Below are 24,029 nucleotides of genomic sequence, written 5' to 3' on the forward strand. Positions count from 1 at the left end.
AGAGAGAGAGCAAGGGAGAGAGAGATAGAGAGAGAGTGAGAGAGAGAGACTTTGACTGGAGGTCCTGTAATGTGCATGTGTGTCAGAGAGAGAAAGAGGGAGAAAGATAGAGAGAGACAAACAGAGAGACAGATAGAGAGTGAGATAGAGAGAGAAACAGAGAAAGAGATGAGCGTGTGTATGCATGTGTATGTGTGAGTCTGTGTGTCTGTGAGAGTGTGTGTGTGCATGTGTATGTGTGTGTGTGTGTGTGTGCTTGCATCCTCATTAAATCTTCCTTCTTTTCTGGAGCCTCTGAAGCAGAGTGCCACTGCTTCTCTGCAGACTGCAGGGTACTGCACTGTTCGACACCTTGCCATAATGATTAGCTTTAGAGTGATCACATCCGTGCAATATCGCCTAGACCCCTGTGCCCCGGGCTTGAAGGCTTTCATAAAGCATTATTAATTGGGCTTTGTTTTGTGCCTCCCTGCGGCACTGCTCAACTACTACTCATTTAAAAGCCAGAGTTTACGGGAATCTTTATTGGGCACTGATGCAGTGCTCTGTGCCTCCCGAGTAGAAATACATGGAGTATAATTACATTTTGAAATAATGGTTGAGTAAATAATGTTGTCGCCTGGGCAGGTGGTTTCCAAAACGTATCAACCCCACAACCTCGCTTAATGAATAGAAGTAGATTTTTGTGGCCCAATGGTTCTTAAAATATGAGCCCGCCATATGCTTGAAATTGAATTATTGTGTTATTTTTTTGACATGTCAAAACAAGACGCTCATACACTACAGCTAGTACAGTGCGTGAACCTAGTCTAGTATTTCATTACACTGGTATTTACTGTTTGGGAACCGCTGGTTCTCACTTCCCAGAGAAGTAGGCAGTAGCTGTGTTGGCCTTCCATGGTTTCTGGTCTTTGGGCGCCCCCCTGTGGTTAAATGTAATTACAGCAACTTAATTATAGTGGTGGCCAAACCTCTCCTCGGATACCCCCGACCGTTTTCATGTCTTCCATCTGAAGCACACCTGATGCTACTAATCAATCCCTGATACTGTGGTTTTGGAACCACTGCTGTAGTAGACTGAATGGAAAATTATCATTTGGATTTGATGTATTGGCATTACATATTTGAGTGTATTGTGAAAGATTTATTGTAACATATATTTCAATAATGCCCTGCGATGGACTGGCGACCTGTCCAGGGTGTATTCCTGCCTTTCGCCCAATGTATGCTGGGATAGGCTCCAGCCCCCCTGCGACCCTGTTCAGGATAAGCGGGTTAGGATAATGGATGGATGGATGGATATATTTCAATAATACTTAATTTCAATAAAATGTAATTTCACTATAGCACAAAGTATAATGACAATAATAACTAAGAGCAAGCTATCTTGGATAAGCAACAAGAACATCGTTCACAAGTTCTAAGAAAGTAGCGCTCTCTCTTGAATTTCTTTCACCGCTGTTTGTCCTCTCTCGGCAGCCAGGTCTGTCTGTGATGAGTTCCTGTGGTTCACATCAAAATGACAGGACAAAGCAGCACAGCGTCTGTTTTCGTGCGTGCAGTGCATCCAGTCCAGCCGACGGCCACTCGGCTGCTGTCACGACAACGGCAAGAAGCGGCTGCCTCCAGCTTCAAACCAAATCTATCATCTACGCTACGTTAGCTTCAGACAGGTTGGCTAGTGCAGAGAATCAAATCATCACACTGCGTGTATCGTGGATCTCGGAACACGGCGAAATACATCAGCATTTATTATGATTACAAATACAGTAAAACAAAACAAAAAAAATATTTTGCTGTTGTTGTTCAGTCTGCGCACACTACTCATTTCAAGATCCATTAGACATGGAGAGAAGGCGGCACACCGGGACTGTTACAGCCCCTGCTGTTCACCGCTGGTATTACACTCTACTCATTGGTTGTTGGAGTGACGGCACCCAGCAGAACTAGATTAGTCAGGGGGTAATGATCAGTCCTAAAGCGCGCTGTGAATCAGAACGCTATTATTCTCTACATTTAATATGGTTCTTCGCAGTTTGACGGTATCTGAAATTATCAGGCCTTGCAGGCCTTTCTGATTGGGTCTGGCTGTTCAGTTTTGGTTAGAGTACTCATGCATATAGCAGGGGTAAACCAAGGGATTATTTACCTATAAATATCTTTGGTGTATAAAAAAAACAACACAGATCTGCAAAGTGGATGCAAGGAATTGCTGCACATTACATAGTAAAGCAGTTTGAAGGTAAACCACATCTGCTAACCTGTGACCCATCACCTGAGGGTCTGTGATAGAAAAATGAACCTGCAGCACCGCGGCCTTCTGGGACTTGGAGTCAAATCGGCAAACAATGCAGTCCTCAATTACATGTTTTCTTCTCGACAGCCCAATATATTGCAGCAGCTGAAAACCTGGGAATGGAAATCCATCCTCCATGCATAATCGGATTGGTGGATATAAAAACCATCCATCCATAAGTCTTTTTACATTTACCGGCCATACACGCAGACACTTGCAACTTGAAATATTACAATACATCAGAACTGTCAACCCCAAGTTCTGGGCATCCGTCTGTAGGTGTGTGTGGCTTCATTTGGATCAGCGCTGGGGAATGAGGTGTGTTTATTATTTAGCCACACAGTGACTAATATGAATTTCCAAAGCACGTCAAAACCAACAGGCACTGCTGAACCCATGAAGGTCAGGATCAGGATGGCAATGTTATGTTACATCTGTTGGAAATGTGGGAAGGATCTGGGGGCTGTATCACAGAGCAGGATTACTGCGTTAGCTGCACTGAGTAAAACCCGGAACAGCTCTTTTTACTTCAGTCCATGTTCCAGATTTGGCAGGGTTCCGGGTTTTACACCTAACTCAGTAACCCTGCTTCATGATACAGGCTCCTGAACTGTAGCTCTTTTGAGACACTGATCTGCCACCAGATGGCGCGATAGCTGTGAGACGAGGACTCCATTGGCCTTCTGAACGATAATGACTGATGGGAGTTAATTATGCTCTTCCCTCGCTAGTAATGCTAATGATTCAGGTGTTACAGTTTTCTCGAGTTTTGATGCAATGCGAAAAGGCGTCGTGCATTACAGTACTGACAAAGAAAATCAATTTCACTTCTCAGTGTTCCTTTCTCTGATAAGCCACCTGCCTCTCTGTCCTCTTTCCCACTGTGCAGCAGAAGAGGAAACGCACTCTGCCAGTGATTGAGTCGCGCGTTTGTGGGGAAGCATACAAATCCAATTATGCTATTCTAATAGAATTCTGCTATTGCACGGAACACGGCAATTTCAAATAGCGGGCGCGCACTAAATTATGATTTTTATTTTCATTCCCACAACGGAGTAAAAATGAAAGCGCTCAAGATTTGTAGATGCTGTTGCACTAATCACCGCAAATCATTGCAAAGGCGGTAGTCCAAATAAATTGCCGACTGCATTGCGAGCTAACAACATCTGCCCCGCAAATCCGTATCTGAAAAAGAGGATATACTGTATTGCAAACGACAGCGATAATGAGATTATACAATCAGAAGACTAAGAAACAGAATGAAAAGAGGACAGTTAATACAAAACACACGTAGGCCAAATTGTATGATGGTGTGCTAAACGTGATGAGAAAGGGCCTATGCAAGTTGTTGTCTATGAAAGGACATTTTAAAAGAGCCAGCAAACCCTGCTAACGGAAATATCCATGTCACCAGGAGATCTGTATCATCGACAGCATCAGTCAATACCAACAATCTAAAATGGCGGAACTGCGGAGCACTACCTGACTCACAGAACAACGGGCCTCATGCAAGAACCACTCGTACAAACAGATTTGTTATTAAATATGATTTAAGATAACTCACATTCACCAATCTCCTGTAATTTAGATTTTTTTTTTCTTAGGTAATAACAACATAATTAGCAGATCCAGGTGATTGGAACAGAAGGGAAGAACTGTACTTTCTAAACCTGGATCTTCTACCTGAACTACAGGTGCACCGTGGAAGTAGCCTATAGGCATATGACTATATTCGGTTATGAGACATCTCACGTAGCTTCCCTGCCCTGCACTCTTGCACATGAAAGCTCTGTTCTGCCCTGTGTTATCTTTCCTCTCAGCTTCATACAAGAGGGAAAAAGTAGTCTGAGTCTGTGTCTGAGCTTGTCAGAAAGCTTTTCTCTGTGCTTCTGGGGTTTTTTTCATCCCTGTGTTAGAACAAAAGATTCAGAGCTAATGAAGCTGTCACAAAAGAAGTCAGACAGCAGCAGAACTTCAATGGAGTAATTAGGGATTCTAATTCATGGCAAAGAGCTTTAAAACGTTTAACAGATCTAACAGCTGTGAAATCACCACAGTGATAAGATCCCCTCAAGCGAACAGACTCTCACGAACAGAAAAGGAAGCATCACAATGTCAGCAACTTACGCTGGAGAATGTTAAGCTTATCTAAATATGAATATGAACAACAAGAAACAGGAAGCACATTTTATTCTTCCAGATATCTTACATAGGCTTACAGATGGCTTTCATCTGTTTGGGGGTTTTTTAAAGAAAGAAATACTTTTGTTTAGTTGGGGGAAAATAAATATTTCCTGTTTTATCTTCATTGCAGGAAGAGCACATTCGTAATTATATATATATATATATATGTATATATATATATATATATATATATATATATACACTTTTTTCCTATTTTCAGAGCTTGCCTTGCATAGAAGTTGAATAGATTCTACATAACTAAACACTCTCACACACCTTGCACTGTAGGTATAGCCCAGTAGAGGTGGAGAGGTATAAAATTGGTTGGCAGATTATGCTTATGTATTATGTTTTTCACCAACTTCAAATTCATTGCAAGGGCTTTGCTGTCTTTCTTTCAAGTTCTTCAGTCACTTTATTGTTGGATCAGAGAGAAGACCAAAGCAACAGCTAGGATGCTGATATTCAAACAACAGAGGGCGCCATAGACTATATTTTTATTTAGCAAATTCTTGGGATGGCTTTTGTGGGAATTTAAAAGCTATTTGGAATGAAAGGCTATAATAGGAACGCATACTGTGTGACTCAGGGATCAAAACGTTCATTTATCAACATAATATGAACTATAAAATTAGAAAGATTCCTTCCCATAGTTACTTTGAAGCCTGCTACATTGTGTATGGTTTTTATGGTTGCCTGAAACAGAAGTTCAATATGGCATGTGGTAAAAGCAATGATGCTAATAGCAATTCAAAAGGAGATGCTTCCATTCAGTTACAGACATGGAATACACTGACATATGATCCTTCAGCCTCCCCTGGCTGCATTTACAGAAGCAACAGAAATTGATTGTTGTTTTGATTATTGATTATTCTTCTGAATAGATTTCTTTTAGATTTTCATTCAGTTTCATCAATAAAACAACAGTAAAGCAAATATATACGTACAAATGCATAGCTGAATACATATTGGGTTTGCAATAACATGTAAACATGTATGTTTCATTCACAATCCAATCGCTGTCTAGACTGACATTGGCGAGAAAGGACATTTGGTGAGATTTGTGAAATTATCTGTTTGTTGGAATATCCACGACAAGAACCCCATAGCAAAGGAGAAAGGGCTTCATTGGGGGATTAAAGAACTGCCTGCTTTGAACAGGAAGGCTGAGCCAATCGAACGACAGGACATGCTGAAATCCTTTTTCCTGAAGCTCCAACCACAGGAGTCCTGACACAAATATGAATACGAAGCAATCGATGGCCGATGCTTCTTGTGCTGCTTTCGCATGTGTTCACAGTTATCCTTGTGTGTAAGGGTTTAATTTGAATCAATTTTAGAAACACATACTTAAAGAAAAGAAAACGTGCCCTACCTAAGCTTTGAAGTCACCTTTAAAATTTAACACAGCAAAAAGCCAAGTTTGGCCGGCTCACGTGGGGCAGCAATAATTGGCTCGCTGCTCCAGAGGGAGGGACTTGGCAGGGTTATTAGATCGCCGCACAATAAGCACCTCGGGCGCCTCGGAATCACGGCAACGGGCACGAGACGAGACGGCTTGAAGAAGGCGTGTCGCTCTCATTCGGGCCGCCGAGGGACGGGGTACGGGCGGTACATCTAATACGACTACCTCCAATTGAATCAGACGAGGTACAATTGGCTACCAAATTGGGAGAAAAAGGGAATAATCTGGAAAAAAAACAAAAAAATATATATATATTTTACACAGCACATGCTCATGAGCCTACAGTCACAGCAGCAACAGCAGTAATAGTAAATCTAAATTTGTTTTGCTGTATGAAAGATACTTCTCATGATGACGATGGTCATTTTTCTTGTTATTATTGCTGGAGCACTGAGCGAAAACAATACAAATTCTGTTGATTTCCAAATACTTACAGTACAGACTGCAATGTACATACATACATTGGATTATTGGCACTTTTAATACGGAGATCAAAGGCTGTATATACAGTAATAAACAACATGGATAATGATCTATATATTATGTTCAAATATATGGGATATCTATATACTTTTAGTTCAATAAATGTTTCAATAAATGTTTCAATGTTTTTTATTTACTAATATAATTAATACAATTTTAGTTAATCTCAGGCTAATGGAACTATATATATTCCATACATTTTTGTTTCAATAGACTAAAACAATGGATGCAAAATCCCTTTGTCAACCATCAGCATGGGAAAAGCCAAAGAACTGTCAATTCAGAAGACACGGATGGTAATGCGTATAAAACAAATCCCAAAACATTGAAACGGTAGGGAAAATGGTGAGGGAAGTGATAAGTAACCCAAGGATCAGAGTTTAGAAATTGCAGAGATTGATTGCGTCTTGGGGTCACCAAGTCTCAAAAAGAACCATAAAATGGCACCTCCATACGAACAAACTCGTTGGAAGGGTGGCCCTTACTGAGAACAATAACAAAACCAAGCATCTCGATTTTGCCAAACCTCATTGGAATTATGGCTGTTGGCTATGGTCAGGTGAGACCAAAATGTAACATTTTGGCCATACACTCCATTGACATGTTTAGCCGAAGCATCAAAACTTTTGGCAGGAATGCTTAAAAGGAGAAGCATCACATACCTACTGTCAGATATGGAGGTGGGTCCTTGATGTTTTGGAGGTGTTTTGCTGCTAGTGGTCCAGGGACACTATTTAAGAGCAATGGCACAATTAAACAAAGCAGAAGGAAATCTGGGCAGAAAATCAGGTTGCCTCTGCTGGAAAGCTGAGACTTAGGTCGTAGGTAGATTGTCCAGCAGGATAGCCATCTCAGTCTCCAGACTTAAATCCTATCAGAAACCTGTAGCCTGAACTGAGGACTGGGGTCCATAAGTGCACACCCAAGGATATTGATGACTCTGAAAAGTTCTGCATGGTCAAAAATCCCTCCCAATGTGTTTTCTATGACATATGGCTGTCATCTTTGCCTGGGGTGCTAGCACAAAATATTAAACCAGGGGTGCAAATAATTGTGTTTTTCGGTAAAATAAATGTATTATTTTAAACCATAAAAAAATAAGCCGTATTGTAATTTGTATGTGTCTTTTATGTACACCCTATGTACATGCTCTCACATACACTTGTTCTGTCTAAAATGTGTGAATTGTATAAGCCTATTCTTCAATTGTCTTCAATCATGTTTTTTTTGAGATACTGACACTTTTATAGGACGAGTCCAAATTGCCTTCTAGGGGGCCAAAATGGAAAGGGTTTTAATACTGTGATTATCAGAACCTTTCTTGGAGGTTAAATTGTGCTTCGCTTAATGACCCAAATTTGTATGGATGCACTGCATCAGTTGCTCCGCAGATTATAGATCAGCAACTCTGTGCAAAGCTTTGCACAGTGTGATGCCATCTACCCACAGCTTTAATGGCACAAATGGATTTCTTCTCCTTTTCTCCTCTGTGGCTTTTCCTACCTATTGTCATGCCTGTCTTATGTCAGGGTCATTCAAAAGTAATTGAAAAGAAGTGTCAGATCAGAAATAGCACCATCGGGAGGTGGGGAAGCTGGGAGATATTGAGCTAGAAAGAACAGATGTTGTTATTCTGTTCCTTCTTGATCTCCATTTCCACATCATTGTGTTGCTTTTTCAATTTGTTTGCTTTTGGTTGATCATTTTGCAGGCTTATATAGTTTGTAATTAATTTTGTTTTAGCACAACAGAAACTGCTTAAGCAGAATGATCTGATCTATCCTATTCTACAATACACCACTATTCCATATTGATGATATACATATTTTTTAATTGATTGCTAGAGTCATTAGTCAATGAACTGGTTAATCTGTTGATTGACTGTTAATCTGTTTAGTTAATTGTATGTTGATTTATTGATTGACCAATTGACGGACTGATTGACTGATAGGTTGATAGGTTGATTAGAGTTTGAAGTAAAGTGAAATTAGTCCCACTAAATACATTTTAATGTGTATTTTAAACAAACAAAGTGCAGAACTGTGCTAACGGGAGGACAAGATGCCTGTATGCGGTGGGACAGGAGATTGATTATGCCGTAGTGGAGCCGAAGAAAGATACAGGTCAGCATTCTGTGACTCCTTTTTAAAAATGGTAGATGTGAGCCCGGAATCAACACACTTCTCGTGAAACACTTCACAAATAAGATATATGTGCCATGTTAATAAATGCCGCCCTGTTCAAATATGCAGAGCTATTAGTTATTATTCTGTGACTGGTGGGAGGAAACAATCTTCGATGCATCCAAATAAATCTTTTTCTTTTTCTTTTCGTTTTTTGGTGCATCTCCGTGATGACGGGATCAAGAGTACCTCGACAGTGGGCTGCATTTGCATTTGGCCACGAGCTGCCAGTTGAATAGCCCTGCCCTGTGTATATGACACGTCTATTTCAATATAGTAGCCAAGATGTTGGCTCTGGTGGTATAGACGGCGTGCTTTATGTTCTGTTATAAAACATACAAATTTTCGCTATAAAATTGCTATAGCAAGGATTATGAGCGTGGGAGCCGCATAGGAGATACAATAAATAAATTAATAAAAACTTTGATTTCCTTGAGACCACAAACTGCATTATCAGATTATATTCAACATAGTAGCCTGTGCATTTGGCACAATGTTACTTGACACTTGACGGTTTTTTCATATTCGTTTATCTCATTGAGATCAAACAGCCCATGGTAATTGGTATGCTGTGGTTGTCAGACGCTATAAGAGCACCCCTTCTTAGTGAGCTAAGTGGAATCTTCCCAGCTGGCGGACTGGGTAGAATTTACCTTTGTCACTGTGGAGAGGGTCTATTTTTGGGGAAAAGAAACGAAGAGAAGTCGACGTGGGTTATCTTTCTGCGCACCTGTTTGGAGAAACAAGTTAAGCTGGACCTCCGTAGCATGACTATGTATAAAAGCAAGCGCCGTCATCAAAGATGTGAGTATTCAACAGAAAATGACACGTTATACTTCAATATGATACTGCGCTGTAGTCATGGGATTTGGGAAACATTTCTTTCGCTGAGAGAATATCCAGCTCGTATTGACTAGGCAACTGTTTCGGTTTTCCACTTTCAGATGTTATATTTATGTTTCCTCGGTTCCTCGGTTTTCCTGTAGTCATACTTTTCATCGTGTATTGTGCGATTATTTAACTCCTAGGGTCTAATTTGTCACCGCTTCACATTGGCTCTATATATGATCGGTGCATGGCAGATTCAGAAAAAGATAAAGTTAGTATGTATAGCGTCTGCATTCAGTTTGACAGTTAAGACGAGCTGGATATTTTTGTCCGTATTAAAATGAACTGCACATAAGATTTTTTACTCGCCCAAGTTTAGCATAAGGTCGCAGTCGCAAGATTAGAATTAGAGATACTATTTAGAGTCTGGCCAAATATTTCTGTACACGGAAACATTTTTCTTCAGGAAATATGAGAAGCTCTTACGCACCTAACTATGAATACTGCTATTACAAAGTTATCAAAAACGTCAATGGCTGTGATCGTAATGACAAATTGAATATTTCTATTAATGTTATAAATAGGCTATAGGTTAATAATATATAATAATAATGTATACCATTGCCTTACAAGACCACAGTAGCAGCAAATGAATGAATGAATGAATGAATGAGGCAGTCCCTGTGGTAAATTGTTTTCGTATATTTTAAAGTACAACCTGTGCCACAAAGTCCCAACGGTGAAAGCAATTTTATTAAAGAAACTATAGAGAGCAATAGATATAGTACAGAACAAAAAAGTACAAATTCTAAAAATAGAAGTAAACCGGCCTTTCCTGTTATCTAATGGTCGAATACACATTTCTACATCAAAACTCTTGGCGAAAATCTGAGATTTAGACACTAAGGACAACGTGGGCGCGCAAACCAATTAACTGCCAGAGCTACTGGTAGAGTATAACGAACAACCACGCGAGTGTAGTTTTCTTACTGGTTCCTTTATGTGTTTGTGCGAGCGTGTGTCATTCGAGGGAACGCGCGGTGGTGTTCACACACACGGGCAGGATCGAAATTGAAGGTGTCAGCGCTGCTAATAAGCTCCGTGATAACACCATTACATGCACTCAGTGGCCACTTTATTAGGTAGACCTGTTCACCAGCTTGTTAATGCAAATAATTAATCAGCCAATCATGTGGCAGCAACTACATACATAAAAGCATGCAGATGTGGTCAAGAGGTTCAGCTGTTTTTCAGACCAAATGTCAGTATAGGGAAATTTTTTTTATCAAAGTGACTTGCCATGGAATGATTGTTGGCGGCAGACAGGGTAGTTGAGTATCTCAGAAATTGCTGATCTCTTGGGATTTTCACACACAAAAGAGTTTATTTAGAGTTTGAAGAGAATGGTGCAAAAAACAAAAAAACATCCAGTGAGCAGCAGTTGTGCAGGCAGAACATGTTGTTAACGTGAGAGGTCAGAGGAGAATGGCCTGACCGGTCGAAGCTGACAGGAAGGTGACAGTAACGCAAATAACCACGTATTACAACAGTGGTATCCAGAAGAGAATAGCGACAAGCAAGCCATCTCTGAACACACATGTGAAACCTCTAAATGGATAGGGTACAGCAGCAGAAGACCAACAAGTCCAAGAAATAAGTCTAATAAATATCTAATAAAGTGCTCAGTGAGTGTATATCAGACTATGCCATCGATGCTGCACGAGAGGGGAATCTGACACCATATGCACTGCAGCAAGCCTGTGTGTTGATTGTGCCAGTAGCCTACTCGTTTATCCACTTAACCACATGCAGTAAATGTCAAGTGTTAATTCAACTCTAACACATGTGCATTCGGGACTGATATGCACTCTGTAAGTGTTGAATTAACTCTGAGCGTTGTACTGCGTGGGCCTGTTTGCCATGTAATTCACGTCATGGGTAGGTAACTGAGTTTACTGAGTCTGTTACTTGCCACGCTGCCAGCAGCCATACCACCATGCACCCTGCTCCTGCTGAACGTCTGCAGCTAAGCAGGTGTGGGTTTGGTTTGGTTAGGGTTTGAATGGGACACCTCCTGGGGAAAACTAAGTTGCTGCTGGAAGTTGTTTTGGTGAGTCAGTAGGGGGCGATCCTCTCTCTTGAGAGATTAACCCCAACGCCCCAATGCAGTGATGGGAACACTGTGCTATAGGACAAGCTACCTTTTGAATGAGACGTTAAACCAAGGTCCTCACTCATTAGAGATCCTATGACACTCATCGCAAAGAGCAGAGGAGTCCCTGGTGTCCTGGCTAAATTAAAACTCAACCTGCCACTTAATCAGCCCCTCATTTAACTGGATAAATGTTCTCTCCACCTCAGCTAATATGTGGTGAGCATTCTGCCACAAAATGGCTGCTGTTGCGTCACCCAGGAGGGTGCTACACATTGGTGATCACTGTAAAGGATGTGCATGATAATTAGGTAAATGGTTTGCAGTAAATTAATAAATACATCTCAGGGATCTGTCTGAGAGGTTGCTAGCCCTAGCAGCTTCTAAATGGTGAAAGTATTTCAAATGTATACGTTTGACCTAGATCTAGAGGACCAGTACTTCAACCAGACCAGAGGAAATAACTACTTCAGGCATGCTTTTGTGCAGAACATAATGTCAATTGCCTTTTGTGTTCAGAATGTCTTGTACCTTGAAGGTGTACTTTATTGTACAAAAAAAAAAATGTGGATCAAGACGTACTAGAAACTGGAGCATATGCTGTAAAATATCCACTGTTAATTTACCTTTAACAGAGTAAATACGGGTCTAATTTGGTCCATATGCACCCTGTAAGAATTGATTTAAAAATAACACGCACTGAACATATTACAGTATGTGAGCTTTGGGTTGGAGGGGGGGCACCAGGCTGAACTAGAATGAAAACCCAGAATACAATATGACCTTTCATCAATGTTGAGGAGTCTACATTCTCTGTTTTCTGACTCAAATAAAAATGGTGGCACATTGGATAGAACTGTTGCCTCACAGCAGGAAGGTCTTTGATTCGAATCCCGGCCTAGAGAAGAGTTTGCATGTTCACCCGTGTCCGGCTTCCTCCCACAATCCAAAGAAATGCAGGTTATCGTTATTGGATAGTCTTAATTGCCCCCTAGATATGACTGTGTGAGTGAATGGTGTGTGTGGCCTGCAGTGGTGACCTGTCCAGGGTATTCCCGTCCACTCACCCAGTGCATCCTGGGATAGGCTCCAGCACCCCCTGCGACCCAAACCAGGAATAAGAGGGATAGATAATGTATGGGTAGATTTATGGATCCGGGATGTGTAAGCTCCAGGGTTGTTTGTGTCTTCTTCGGGATGTTGTCACGCATAGCTAGCTATATTTGGCTTTCCCAGTTCAGCAAATCCCCTTGAAAAATGCTTTGGGGCTTGAGCATAAATGATAGATAGATGCTCTCCTGTATGCGGCTGCATGGGAAGGCAATGGGTGAGAAGAAACAGTCAGAGGTGTGTTCTACAAAGAGAATGTAATCCGTAATCAGTGGCTGCTTTAGCCTTGACGCTGCTGACAAGGTGCAGCTTGTTATAGCTTGGTTAAATGTATTCACCCTGCCAGATATAAATAAAAAAATACTGGCTAGGAGAATAAGGGAAGCAGCAGGTGTTACTGGTTATGCCTGCTGTAGATAAGGTTGGCTGCACCTGATACTCGCGATTCGATTGCCTTGGTTCTTCCGCTGGAAGCAAATTAAGCTTATCCTTGGCCGTGTGATAACAGGCATCCCGCCCACTGTGCTGGAAACGCGCGGTGCCCGTTCGCGGGAGATAGGCGGAGATCGGTAATTATTCGCCCCTCTCTAGCCGCCCGGTCGCCGCGAGTAGCACCAGCAGTCAGTCAAAGATCAATCGAATGTGCAATTCCCGGGACGTCAGCCGGCTAGCGCGGTGTAGCGGGCGGACGCTTTCTTCGAGAATACGTCAAAAACTGACAGGTCCCGCGGCCCTACGAGGCAGCGCCGAAGCGGCTGTGCGCGTTTATCCCGCCATTATTCCGCACGTCAGGCTTCTCCTGACAAGCACCGCGAAAAACAAGGAGAAACGGCCTGTCATGGGAGGTGGCTTGCTTGTCGCCATTCTCAGCCATCCAGCTTAAGCCCCTGCGGCCGTGAAAATAAGGGAACAATCTTTAAAGCATCTAACCGGATCTCCCAGTGTTAGAAGGACCCTCTGTGAAATGAGAATGAAAAATTACACACGCACACACACACGGTCCAGTTTGTAGATTCTTCCTCTGCTTCTGAAACACACTATAAGGCATTATTCATTAAAGTGCCCTTGCAGTTGTCAGTCTGGACAGTTACTGCGCTGCGTTCTCAGGAGGACGATGTGTGAAGTTCAAGGCTGTAAGGTGCCTTTATCGGAAGGGAACAGAGCAGCAGTGTCTCACAATGTTCTGCTCCTGCAGGCTGTGTCAGACATGACGGGGGATGTGGGAGTAAAAACTGTTATATAAAAAAAAAAAAAAAAATTTTTATTGAGATTTAAATGCTGTAGGCAAAGAGTAAATTACCAGCCCATTAGTGCAGCTATCTGCGCCGGCATCAGTTTGCTCTGCATAGTAAGAGATGAGCACTGCTTATAATGGACGTGATTAGTGCCAGCTCCTTTTGTGCTGTGGGGATCAATAGCGCTAACGCTAGCCACATTATCTGTCTGAAGGGAGGGGACGGAGGGAGGGAGGGAGGGGGGCGGAGGAGGAAGGAGACGGGAGACCGAAATGGAGAGAATGGTGGGCGAAGGGGGGAAAAGAAACGAGAGGTGAGGACTCTTGGAGCCCTTAAGTTGGCGGGGATCCTTTTAGGGTGTCGTGCAACAAACACAGTTGTCAAATGTGCATCTTGAGTCACGCATGCTATCTACAGTATGCGTGTATGTATGTATGTGTATATATACATGCATATATATATATATATGTTACACACACACACACACACAGTAAGTAAGCAACCAAAGAGTAGACATTTTACCACCCATGAAGAACAGTCTTCACAGAGAAACAAACTGATGTAGCTGTGCAATGTGTTTGTTTATGTCTTGGAAGAGTAGGTTTTTTAAAATGTTTTCTCAGAATTCGGTCAGTGTTCTAGACTCCATTGCTTTCTATTACCAGTTACATCAGCATTACATGTTTGTGATCTTACACCTGAAGGGTTAATGGTGTGTTGGATGAGGTCATGGTAACGTTCTTGCAATGTTTGAGAAGCATTGTTAGATGCACAACCAGTTACCCCATCCCCTGCCAGAGAAATGCCAGAGAAACACTCTTACACTATAAACACAGTAAGCTCACTCAAGCCACATGTTGACCCGGGAATCTCTGAATGTTGTCACATTGCCTTTCATAATGAATTATATTGTTGAATTAATTATGATGCACAGACCGACTGTCTTCAAAGAAAGCCAAGTGCTGGCTTCTTTAATGTCATCTTGTCAGATAGATGAAAGGGACACTGTAATGGGGCTTGGTGGGAGGGGGTGGGGGTTGACGGGGAATCAAGAGATTGGTATGCAGAACATCTGTTTCCTAGCATTGGATTCCCAACCTCGCCACAAACAACACCGCAATTTGCAATTCAAAGTACACTTTACCTGTAGTTGCAGGACTTGTGGCTAATCATCTCTGTGTGCTGCTGTATGAGGATAGTGTGTTCTGTACTTTCAGAATAAACAAAGGTCTGAAGAAGTGCCAAAAAAGGCGCTTGTCACTGGGGTGGTACCCTGTGTGTGTGTGTGTGTGTGTGTACATACGTGTGTGTACGTGTGTGTAATTTTGTGTACGCGTGTGTGTGTGTGTGTGTGTGTGTGTGTGGGGTCCTGTTTTCGGCAGCACGGGGAGCGACCGGTTTGGATTGGTTATTTCCATTGACGTAAAATGACTGTACAAAAGTGGATGTGTGTTTGTCTTCTGGAGCATGCCTTCCCCAAAGAGAAAAGTTCACTTTGCAATATCCGGGCTGAGAACTCTTAAGTGATGTGTACATGCAGCTCTGAATGTAATATTCATTCTTTAGCACAATACTGGGGAGTTATTGGAGTCCATGTTCCCCCTGTGAAGTGTACTCTGCCTCAGGCTGTTTGCTTTGGTGCAGGTGTACTGCAAGGTTCTCTGCATCTGCTGGTTTTTCCAAATAATTATTCTGGCTTAATTTATCTCAAAAGCTTTCTGAACAGCTGTTTTCCTCCTATAACGGACCAGAGTAAAAAGAAAATTCCCAGTGACGCAGTCCGGAGCTTTAGTTTGTGATGTGTATTTTTTTTAAAGTGTGAGGGGGAAATAGATATTTTCGGCCATTCGGATAAAGCCGGCATGAAATCGCAAAATGGATCGACCCTCGCAGTACACCCCCGCTTTAGAGCGTGCTTCCATATCACACCCGAATGCGCGGGATCAGAATTAGCCAACCGTATCAGACTCATTGGCACTGAAACCCGGCTCTGTCAGAGAAGATTAGAAATCTCCAGCATCATGACTCCAACACCACACACAGTCGTGCAGCTCATCTCTACTCCCTCCCCACCTCATATATCTGTTATATAAACAACGTTTTTTTTTTTTTATCGAGCCTTCTTGACATTATGAAATGCTATACATCATAGTGCATTTGCCTTCATCTCAGTGTACTGGGTATCGTGCCAGTTTGGTCTGGTTTGGTGTAGTTCTGTTCGGTCCTGCTGTGCGATCCTTCAAACGGACTCGTGTTTATCCGACCTTGTTCAGTGGTGGTCTGAAAAAGAGCCAGAGGCAACCTAGAAAAGCGCTCGAGCGCAGTCCAATGGAGGGGGGATAGGGGGTGTAAAAAAACAGAAATGAGAAGATATAAAACTCAAATCTCATTTTTGGGACGAGGTGAGAAACAGCTGTCAGCAGGGATGAGGACAGAAATGATGCCGTCGTAAAATAAAACCCACGTATAAAACCCCGGCCTGCTCCGTCTCCTCTTAAAATGTAATCCCTTTCGAGTTTTGTCCTTCAGAGGACTGCGGTATATGCGGAGATCCCTGGTAGCCCGGCTCCTGTTTGTTTCAATCTTGCAGAATATGCAGTTGTTTTTATTAGCTTTTCGCATTGTACGGTTTCATTCCAGTCCCCCCCGCTCAGCCGAAATGTCATTTGGTGCACAGAGTACATCGCTCTCCGTCACAGAGGTTATTGCTTCGGCCCTGTGCTTTATGAGATTCTGGGCGCGGGTGAGAAGGGGGCGAGGGCTCTGAGCAGTGGACCTCGTGGCAGGTAATCTCCCACCTGAAAGTACACAGTTTTAGCTGCCGGCCAAACACAATTACTAAGTTACGGATGCTTTTCAGAGAACCACTGGCATGGAACAAGGCTTACCCCTCTGAAGGCTCAACCTGCAGTCTTGTCCTTGGAACACCAAACCTATCACAAAAAAGTATTAAAAAAATATTTTTTTCTAAGAAGAAGAATATAGAACACCTCATGCCGTTCCACTACCAAAGTGAAGTTGCGCAAGTTCAGCTTTGTGTTACTGTTTGCTAAAGCAAAATAACAAAAAAAAGATAGATTGTGAAAGATAAAAGGAATAAAATCACAACCCTTTGATGCCACCCATTAACTTTCCAGTAAGATGGTGTTGCTGCAAAGAAAAATTTAAGCCCACCTCACCCAAGTGAAACCAAACCAGTTGTGCCCCAGTCCCACAGACTGCCTGTCGTAGCCAGCTAATGACATAGCCAAAACTCAAACTAGTGATCTGTAAGCCATAGAGCTCCTTCTGCTGACATGAAACGGGAGGGCTGCACTTGTTACTGGTTCATGTGACTTTACACTCCGGTCTTCTGTTTCAGACATCAACATGGCCGGGGAGCCGAGACCCTACAGGCCGAAAGTGGGGCCCAAAAGACCCCTGTCTGCCATTTACAGGTGAGACCCATTGTGTGGCATCTGAGATTCTTACATTCAGGCACTTTCATACCCCACAAAGTGCTTATCCCAAGTCGTTTTGGGGTGGCCTGTAGCGGTAGTGGTTAAAGTAAATGACTGGGAAGGTTGGTGATTCTAATCCCGGTGTAGCCACAATAAGGCCCTTAACCCTGCGTTGCTCCAGGGGAAGATTGTCTCCTGCTCAGTCCAATCAACTGTACGTCGCTCCAAATGCCAATAATGTAATAATGTTTTTTCAGGTGGTGCTTTGAATCAGTGGTTGAGCACCAGTAAATAACTCAATGTCGGCGGAAGCATGCAGGGACCAATCAGATTGCTGGGCTCTTCCGCAAACCAATCTCACAAATTGCTACTTCCCTTTTCAGATGCTGCATGTTACCGGGTTTAAAGAGAGCAATAGTCAGTCAGTTGTGAGGCAGGAATCCTACCTGACTATGAAGCCAGTTTTCACCTGGCCTGCACCAGTCAGTTTGCACGGATAGATACGTGCAATAGCCTTTCAATTCACACGTGGTTTCAAAATGAGTTCAGCCGGGAAATCTCTCACTGTCTACTTCATGTTCTTACCCCGCAGTGGCTATGAGTTTGACTATGACTACTACAGGGATGATTTCTACAGCCGGTAAGTCCACTTTTCCTTTCAGCCGCTAAAACTACGTTAGGCTTTGCAGAGAGTTCCAGCTTTCACTAGACTCTCATAACAGAACAAATCAATATTTAGCTGCACCATACAAATAAGAAATATGTAAAAGCTTACATTGATATGATATGAATATTGATGATTTCAGTAGCCAATAGACTAAACAAAATACACCCAGTGATTCAGTTCTACCCACCTAAATTCTACCCTGTGCTTAGCCTATATTCAACTCCATCTCTAAGGCTTGTGAAAATGATGAACTGGCTATTGGGCTGAGATAGCATGGGCTTTAGAGTGGGTTGTAATTTGTGGCACAGAAATTGCCCCTTTTTGTCAGTAGCATTACGATTGCTTTTTTTATTTATTTTTATTCATTGTGGCGAACCAAGGGTAATTTTCCAAGTTGTACAGTGTCTCACAAATGAAAAAGAAAATTGCCTTATTGAGCAGATAAAATCAATCTTGTGAAAATGAATAACTTGTGTCAGCCTGTGATGGCCGGTCAATGAAAGCCAGAGATCGGAGCGAGAGATCTGATGAGACTGGAGCAACACAAGTCAATGGACCGTATCGACAAATCAATGCACTCAACCACTCTCAAAAAAATACCAAAAGAGATCGAAATCTCATTCTGAATCACAGAAGCTATGTGTTTTATGAATGAATGAAAATATAAAGAGAAAGGTGATTCAATATATCCTTGTGAATTCGGTGAAAACGACAAAAATGAACATTAAAATATATTTTTTCTCACTTATTTCGTGCTTCTTCTTTTTTTTCTGAAATCTGTATTTTTGTCATATAAGACATTCTAGATAAGCAGAGTTATCCAGCTAACTCGGTAATCCTGTGAAAAACAATTCTCTCAACTGCAACAAATAATTCTGCTTTAAGGAAGAGAATATCATCTACTCTAGGAGATGCATTCTGAGATTAATATTTAATTAAATTCAGTTTGTGGTCCTACCTCCCAACATGTGGACATTTATCTGTTTATTTCATAATTGGTAGATTCTTTGTGGCTTTTTTAGTAGTATGGTTCTGTGGCAACAGAAAACAAAGAGGTTGTACGGTTGAAGCATGGTTTTGTTTAAAACGGCACGTAGATACACAGGCATCCTGGTCCTGGACAGCTTCCAGTGTGCCGTGGATTACATGAGCAGTGAGTAGGAGTGTAGTATAATGGATAGGAAAGTGGGCTGATATCTTATCTCAGAAAATCCAGTCTTATCTGAGAAGTGCTGGTGGGTTTTTGTTTGAGCCCAGCACTATGACACCTGATTCAAGTAGTTTACTAATCATGGTCTTCAGTTAAGACCTTAACTGAACTGGTAAGTACAGTCGGGTATTAGTGCTGTAACACCTTTTCAGATAAAATCAGGCACAGCTGACTTGGTGTGTTGCTGGTTTGAGTCCCAGTCAAGTCACTAAGGATGCTTAATTACTTAGAATTGCATCATTGCGCGGATAAGTATTCAAATGTAATACCCTCTTTTAAAAAGAGGTAAAAGAATGTACTCAGTTTAAACTATCATTTCTGTTGAATACCTCCTCAATATTGTGAAGCAGTCTCTAAGTCTACTGTATACTTATACTTATTTAGATGACGGGTGGTACATTGTTTATACATATTTTATGTATAAAGTACATTAAAACGTACCGTTTGCATTTTGTTTATTTGAGCATAACGTGAGGCCTACGCATAAACAGCAGGTGATTTAAAGAATGCGCGTTGTGTGTGTTGCTGTGCAGAAAGTGAATGTGACATTGCAGCTCTATTTCGGGACCTTCCCCCAGGCTGTTTGACTATCACGGGCGGATCGCGCCCCCGCCTCGGGCCGTGATCCCAATCAAGCGCTCTCGAGTGGCCGTCCCGTCCACACGCCGGGGGAAGAGCGCCTTCTCCGTCAAGATGTCCGCCTCCTCCTCCTCCTCCAGACCGGCCGTGTCCAGCTCCCTAGCCACCGGACCCAAATGTACGTTGAAATCCTGCCGCGCAGTCCTCGCTTTTATCCTGAGAGGACTGAATGCTATCTCTTTCATTTCCCTATTGCGGGGGAATAAATTCAGTTTATTGACTGAGGAATGTATTGGCTAAAGCATTTCCGTATAAATATTGACCTTTCCGTGTCCCATGTGTTTTGAGGTGAGCTGTTTTCTGAGCTCATTATTATTGATTCTGTCTCCTGGTTGAGGTGTTTGAATGGTAGGAGGAATAGTGGTGGTGTATAAGCTCATTATTTTCGGTGGGGGCTCACCATGGCAGTAGTTACTTTTACATCTCATCCAGAGTTACATAAGTGTGGACATATAAATGTAGGAAATGGACCTGCTGCTAATCATGGTCATAACCGATAGTAGCAGTCAAGCCAATATCTTACAACATGTGTCGATGGCACAGTGGGTGTAAATGGTAAAGAGAATGTAGTTTTATTATGCGGTAAATATACAGCGGATACAGCTTCTTTTTTTTTTTCTTGTGTTCACAATGTGGTCTGAAATGTGTAGGCAGTACTGAAAAGCGGTTTGATAGACTACCCACGCGCATCTGAGTTAAGCTGAGGCTCATGGGAAGCCACAATCTCAGAATTAACTGAAGGGCTCATCGGAATCATCGAAAGATTTACTTTGTATTACTCTGTATTAGAGGAAGACCTAAAATGGGCGTCTGGACAATCATAGTCTTTTCCTTTTTTCTTCCTGTTTTGGTTTGTTTGTTTGTTTGTTTGTTTGTTTTGTTGCTGTGTCGGTGTGCAGTGAAGACGGACCAGCTCCACACCATCAAACAGGAGCTGTCGCAGATCAAAGTGAAGATTGACTCCCTGCTGGTCAGACTGGAGAAGATTGAGAAGCAGCAGCGGGCTGAGGCCGGTATGGGAGGGGGAACCTTCAGGAGAGAGCTGCAGGGGGCGGGGGGAGCTGATTGAAAAGGGCGCGCACAGTCATCCGTCATCTTGCCAATATCAGGAGACGGCATTAGAGACTGCTAGGTCAAAGAACAAGATGGACTGACAGTAGGACTGCTGTAATTTAGCGGTGGGCTTTGCTTAGAGGCTTACAATTTCACGGGCCAAAGAAAAAGATAAAAAATAAAAAAGGAAAAAGAAAGACAAAAAAAGACTATAAATTAGGTGCCTTGCTTACAGCATTTTCCATAAATTGGTCAGAGGCCTACATTCATCATAATTAAACAGTTGGCTAAATGTCATCAGTTCAGTAAAATTAAACCCGGTCACGGTTTTAATAAACTCAGTCACGGTCAAACATGGGGGAATATAAAAAAGCTGTCCCTTCATTTCTCTCTCTTTTCTTCCCTTTTCCCATTATTATGTCCCCTGTGGTCCTCTGTCTGTCTGTCACTCCACCTCTCTCTCTCTCTCCTCTTACTACTTCTCTGACTGTAATTTCCTGTCTCCCTCCATCTTTGTCTCTCATACCCCATCTCTGGCTGTGAATCTTTCCATCTCTATCTCTCTCTCTTTCTCTCTCTCTTTCTCTCTCTCATTTGCAACTCGCGCAGAGGTGCAGAGGAAGTATGAGGAGAGGTACGAGCCCCACCACGAGTCTGCCTCCGACGTGGCAGAACATTCCGGAGAGGAGGTGGGGGAGGGGCCGCTGGAGACAGAGGCCGGGGAGATGACGGACGGGGGCGAGGATGACTATGATGATGAAGGCAGTGCCGACCTGGTGAGGAGACATCAGATCCCTGACCCACATAGGACCGGTCCTGGCCAGTGAATCGGAGAAGCAACATTCACAGTAAAATATTCAGTGTTCATTCAGTCCTGACAGTTTATATGAGTCTGTGCTGGATAAGAGTTTACTTAACACTGAAAATATGACTGCGGAGGTGACATGAGGAATAGATGTGGTGAGAAATTGGCAGGCAGCTGCCAGAATTGGGAGGAGAGAGAGATGGCAACAGACATTATGAAAGGAAAGATAGGGAAAGAAAAGAAGAGAAAAGTATGGAGAGAAGAGAATGGGAGAGAGAGGTAGAATTCACTTCAACAGTTAGTATTTTTGCTCTCAGCCCTGGTCCTGGGGGGCCACAGGGTTGACTGGATTTTGTTTCCACCTTAAAATCAGCAGCCAATTCAGACCTGGGATACCAGGCGGCGTAAGTTAACTGTGTAAACAACTGTTTTACTTGATCAATGAAAGTGCTGAGTCACAAGTAAGACCAGTGGACAGTGTGTCTCTCCAGGGCTACGAACTGCAGGGCTGCCAGGAAAGGACAGCTGAATGAGAAAAAGAAAGGGAAGCGGCCAAATAGAAAGATTAAACAGAAAGCCTTCAGAAGGGATTGTCTCAGAGTCTATACTGAGTATAGGCATATGAGCTTAATATGGGATGGAGCCAGTGCATCTGTATTCATGGGGGCACAATTCCTAATGTTAAATCAACTCGTAACAGTGTTTATATCAGTCCGACAGGGACAATATGTCCTCCATTAGCTATTAAGAGTTGAAGGTCACAGTTAACAATTTTTCACTGAATATGTGTGCTATGCTACAATATGTGGAGTCAGGAATTCTTTGTGAAAAAACTGAAATATTTTATACTTTTATACGCTACACAAGATGTGGACTTGTAAGATGATCTGATGAATTATAGGAATGTATGACCTAACTAAGTTTAAATATTGTGTTTTTCAGATCGAGAACCATGTATCAGACATAGACAACTGAAAAAGGTCAGATTCCTTCAATGTTTAACATTCAAGCTTTCAGTAATGTTTTTCTGAGGAAAGAAACAAGCCATTAAAGTGCTCACTGAGTGTATTTACCTGTATATTGTATGTACAATACTATGTGGATGTTAAAGCGTGCCAAGTTTACTATCATCTTAAAGCTATGATACATATGTTAACATGATATGAATCATAGTTAAGGTAATAGTCATGAATACATGCATGTTAATGTACTTATATTGTTAAAACCGAAATAGTCACTGCAGCTGCTTTGGTGAATATTTGATCTCGTCTTCCCAAGGAGAGGGAAATGAGATTTCGCTCAGCGTCCTCTCTAGCGCCTAACACTAGCTGCCATTGGCTTCATGGTCTGCGAATCCTGTCTGACCTAGATGACAAAAAGCCATTATGACTCCTGTCTTCAGTCAAACGAATGGGTCTCAGTGAAGTGACTGCTCTGATCCGCCCGGGCCAGCCTTGACAAAGCTGAGATAAGTCTGATGTGGCGCTAATGACATCGCCAAGGAAAGTCACACTATTACTCCCAGGGACACAGACTGCAGACACCAGTGGATTTTCTGCTCCTATTTCAGATTCAGGATTGTGTGTGTGTGTGTGTGTGTGTGTGTGTGTGTGTGTGTGTGTGTGTGTGTGTGTGTGTGTGTGTGTGTGTGTGTGTGTGTGTGTGTGTGTGTGTGTGTGTGTGTGTGTGTGTGTGTGTGTGTGTGTATGTGTGTATGCGTGCGCCTAACGTTTGATCAGATGAGCTCAGCATTGCACTATCCTGGACCTTGAATGCATCGTTCCCCACTGTGGTTGGCCATTGGCGAATATGCTCAATTGAGCCCTAGCAATGGGCTGTATTCATATGAAAATACGAAATATAAAATCAAAGCATGTCTGCGTCTGTTTGTCGCCGTGGGGGGGGGAACAGCATGCAATGGACGCCCTGAGGAAGGAGGTGCTGAGAAAAAGACATTTCACCTCCATCATTCCTGACAGGCCTGGATAAGGAGGCGCATTAATGGCCGGTCCGTTTCCCCCGCGCGCTGATAAAAACCTCGCATAAACCCCGCCGCCCAGATGGCGCGGGGAGCTGAAAGGGCTCTTTGAGACCCCGCGCGTGTGAGCGGCTCGCCGGTGCTGATTTAGAGAGAGCAGTGAGCAGCACGAGCGGCAGGAATGAAAGAGCGGCAGCTCTGCACCTAGAGCGGACGAAACGGCAGGAGGCTTCAGTGCCGTCTCGCTTACGAGCGCAGACGAAATGTTCTCAACGAGGTCATTATAGCACAGCGTAGGCCT

General features: G+C 42.7%; 1 protein-coding gene across 2 annotated transcripts in view; it reads left to right on the forward strand.

Moving 5' to 3' along the window:
- The window catches only part of LOC133136951 (RNA-binding Raly-like protein), a 33,126-nt gene that overhangs the window by 5,268 nt on the left and 3,829 nt on the right, over window positions 1-24,029 (forward strand). Inside the window, exons 1-7 of one of the 2 annotated variants that reach the window (XM_061254847.1) lie at window positions 9,250-9,415; window positions 17,298-17,373; window positions 17,969-18,016; window positions 19,832-20,010; window positions 20,792-20,905; window positions 21,555-21,721; window positions 22,693-22,730. In XM_061254847.1, coding sequence (XP_061110831.1) covers window positions 9,379-9,415; window positions 17,298-17,373; window positions 17,969-18,016; window positions 19,832-20,010; window positions 20,792-20,905; window positions 21,555-21,721; window positions 22,693-22,725 — 654 coding nt within the window. In that variant the 5' untranslated portion in view covers window positions 9,250-9,378 and the 3' untranslated portion in view covers window positions 22,726-22,730. Of the gene's footprint in view, window positions 1-9,249; window positions 9,416-17,297; window positions 17,374-17,968; window positions 18,017-19,831; window positions 20,011-20,791; window positions 20,906-21,554; window positions 21,722-22,692; window positions 22,731-24,029 lie in introns of those variants that run through there. The other variant, XM_061254848.1, reaches the window with a different exon arrangement.

Source organism: Conger conger, chromosome 9 (assembly GCF_963514075.1).
Source record: "Conger conger chromosome 9, fConCon1.1, whole genome shotgun sequence".
Classification (NCBI taxonomy): Eukaryota; Metazoa; Chordata; class Actinopteri; order Anguilliformes; family Congridae; genus Conger; species Conger conger.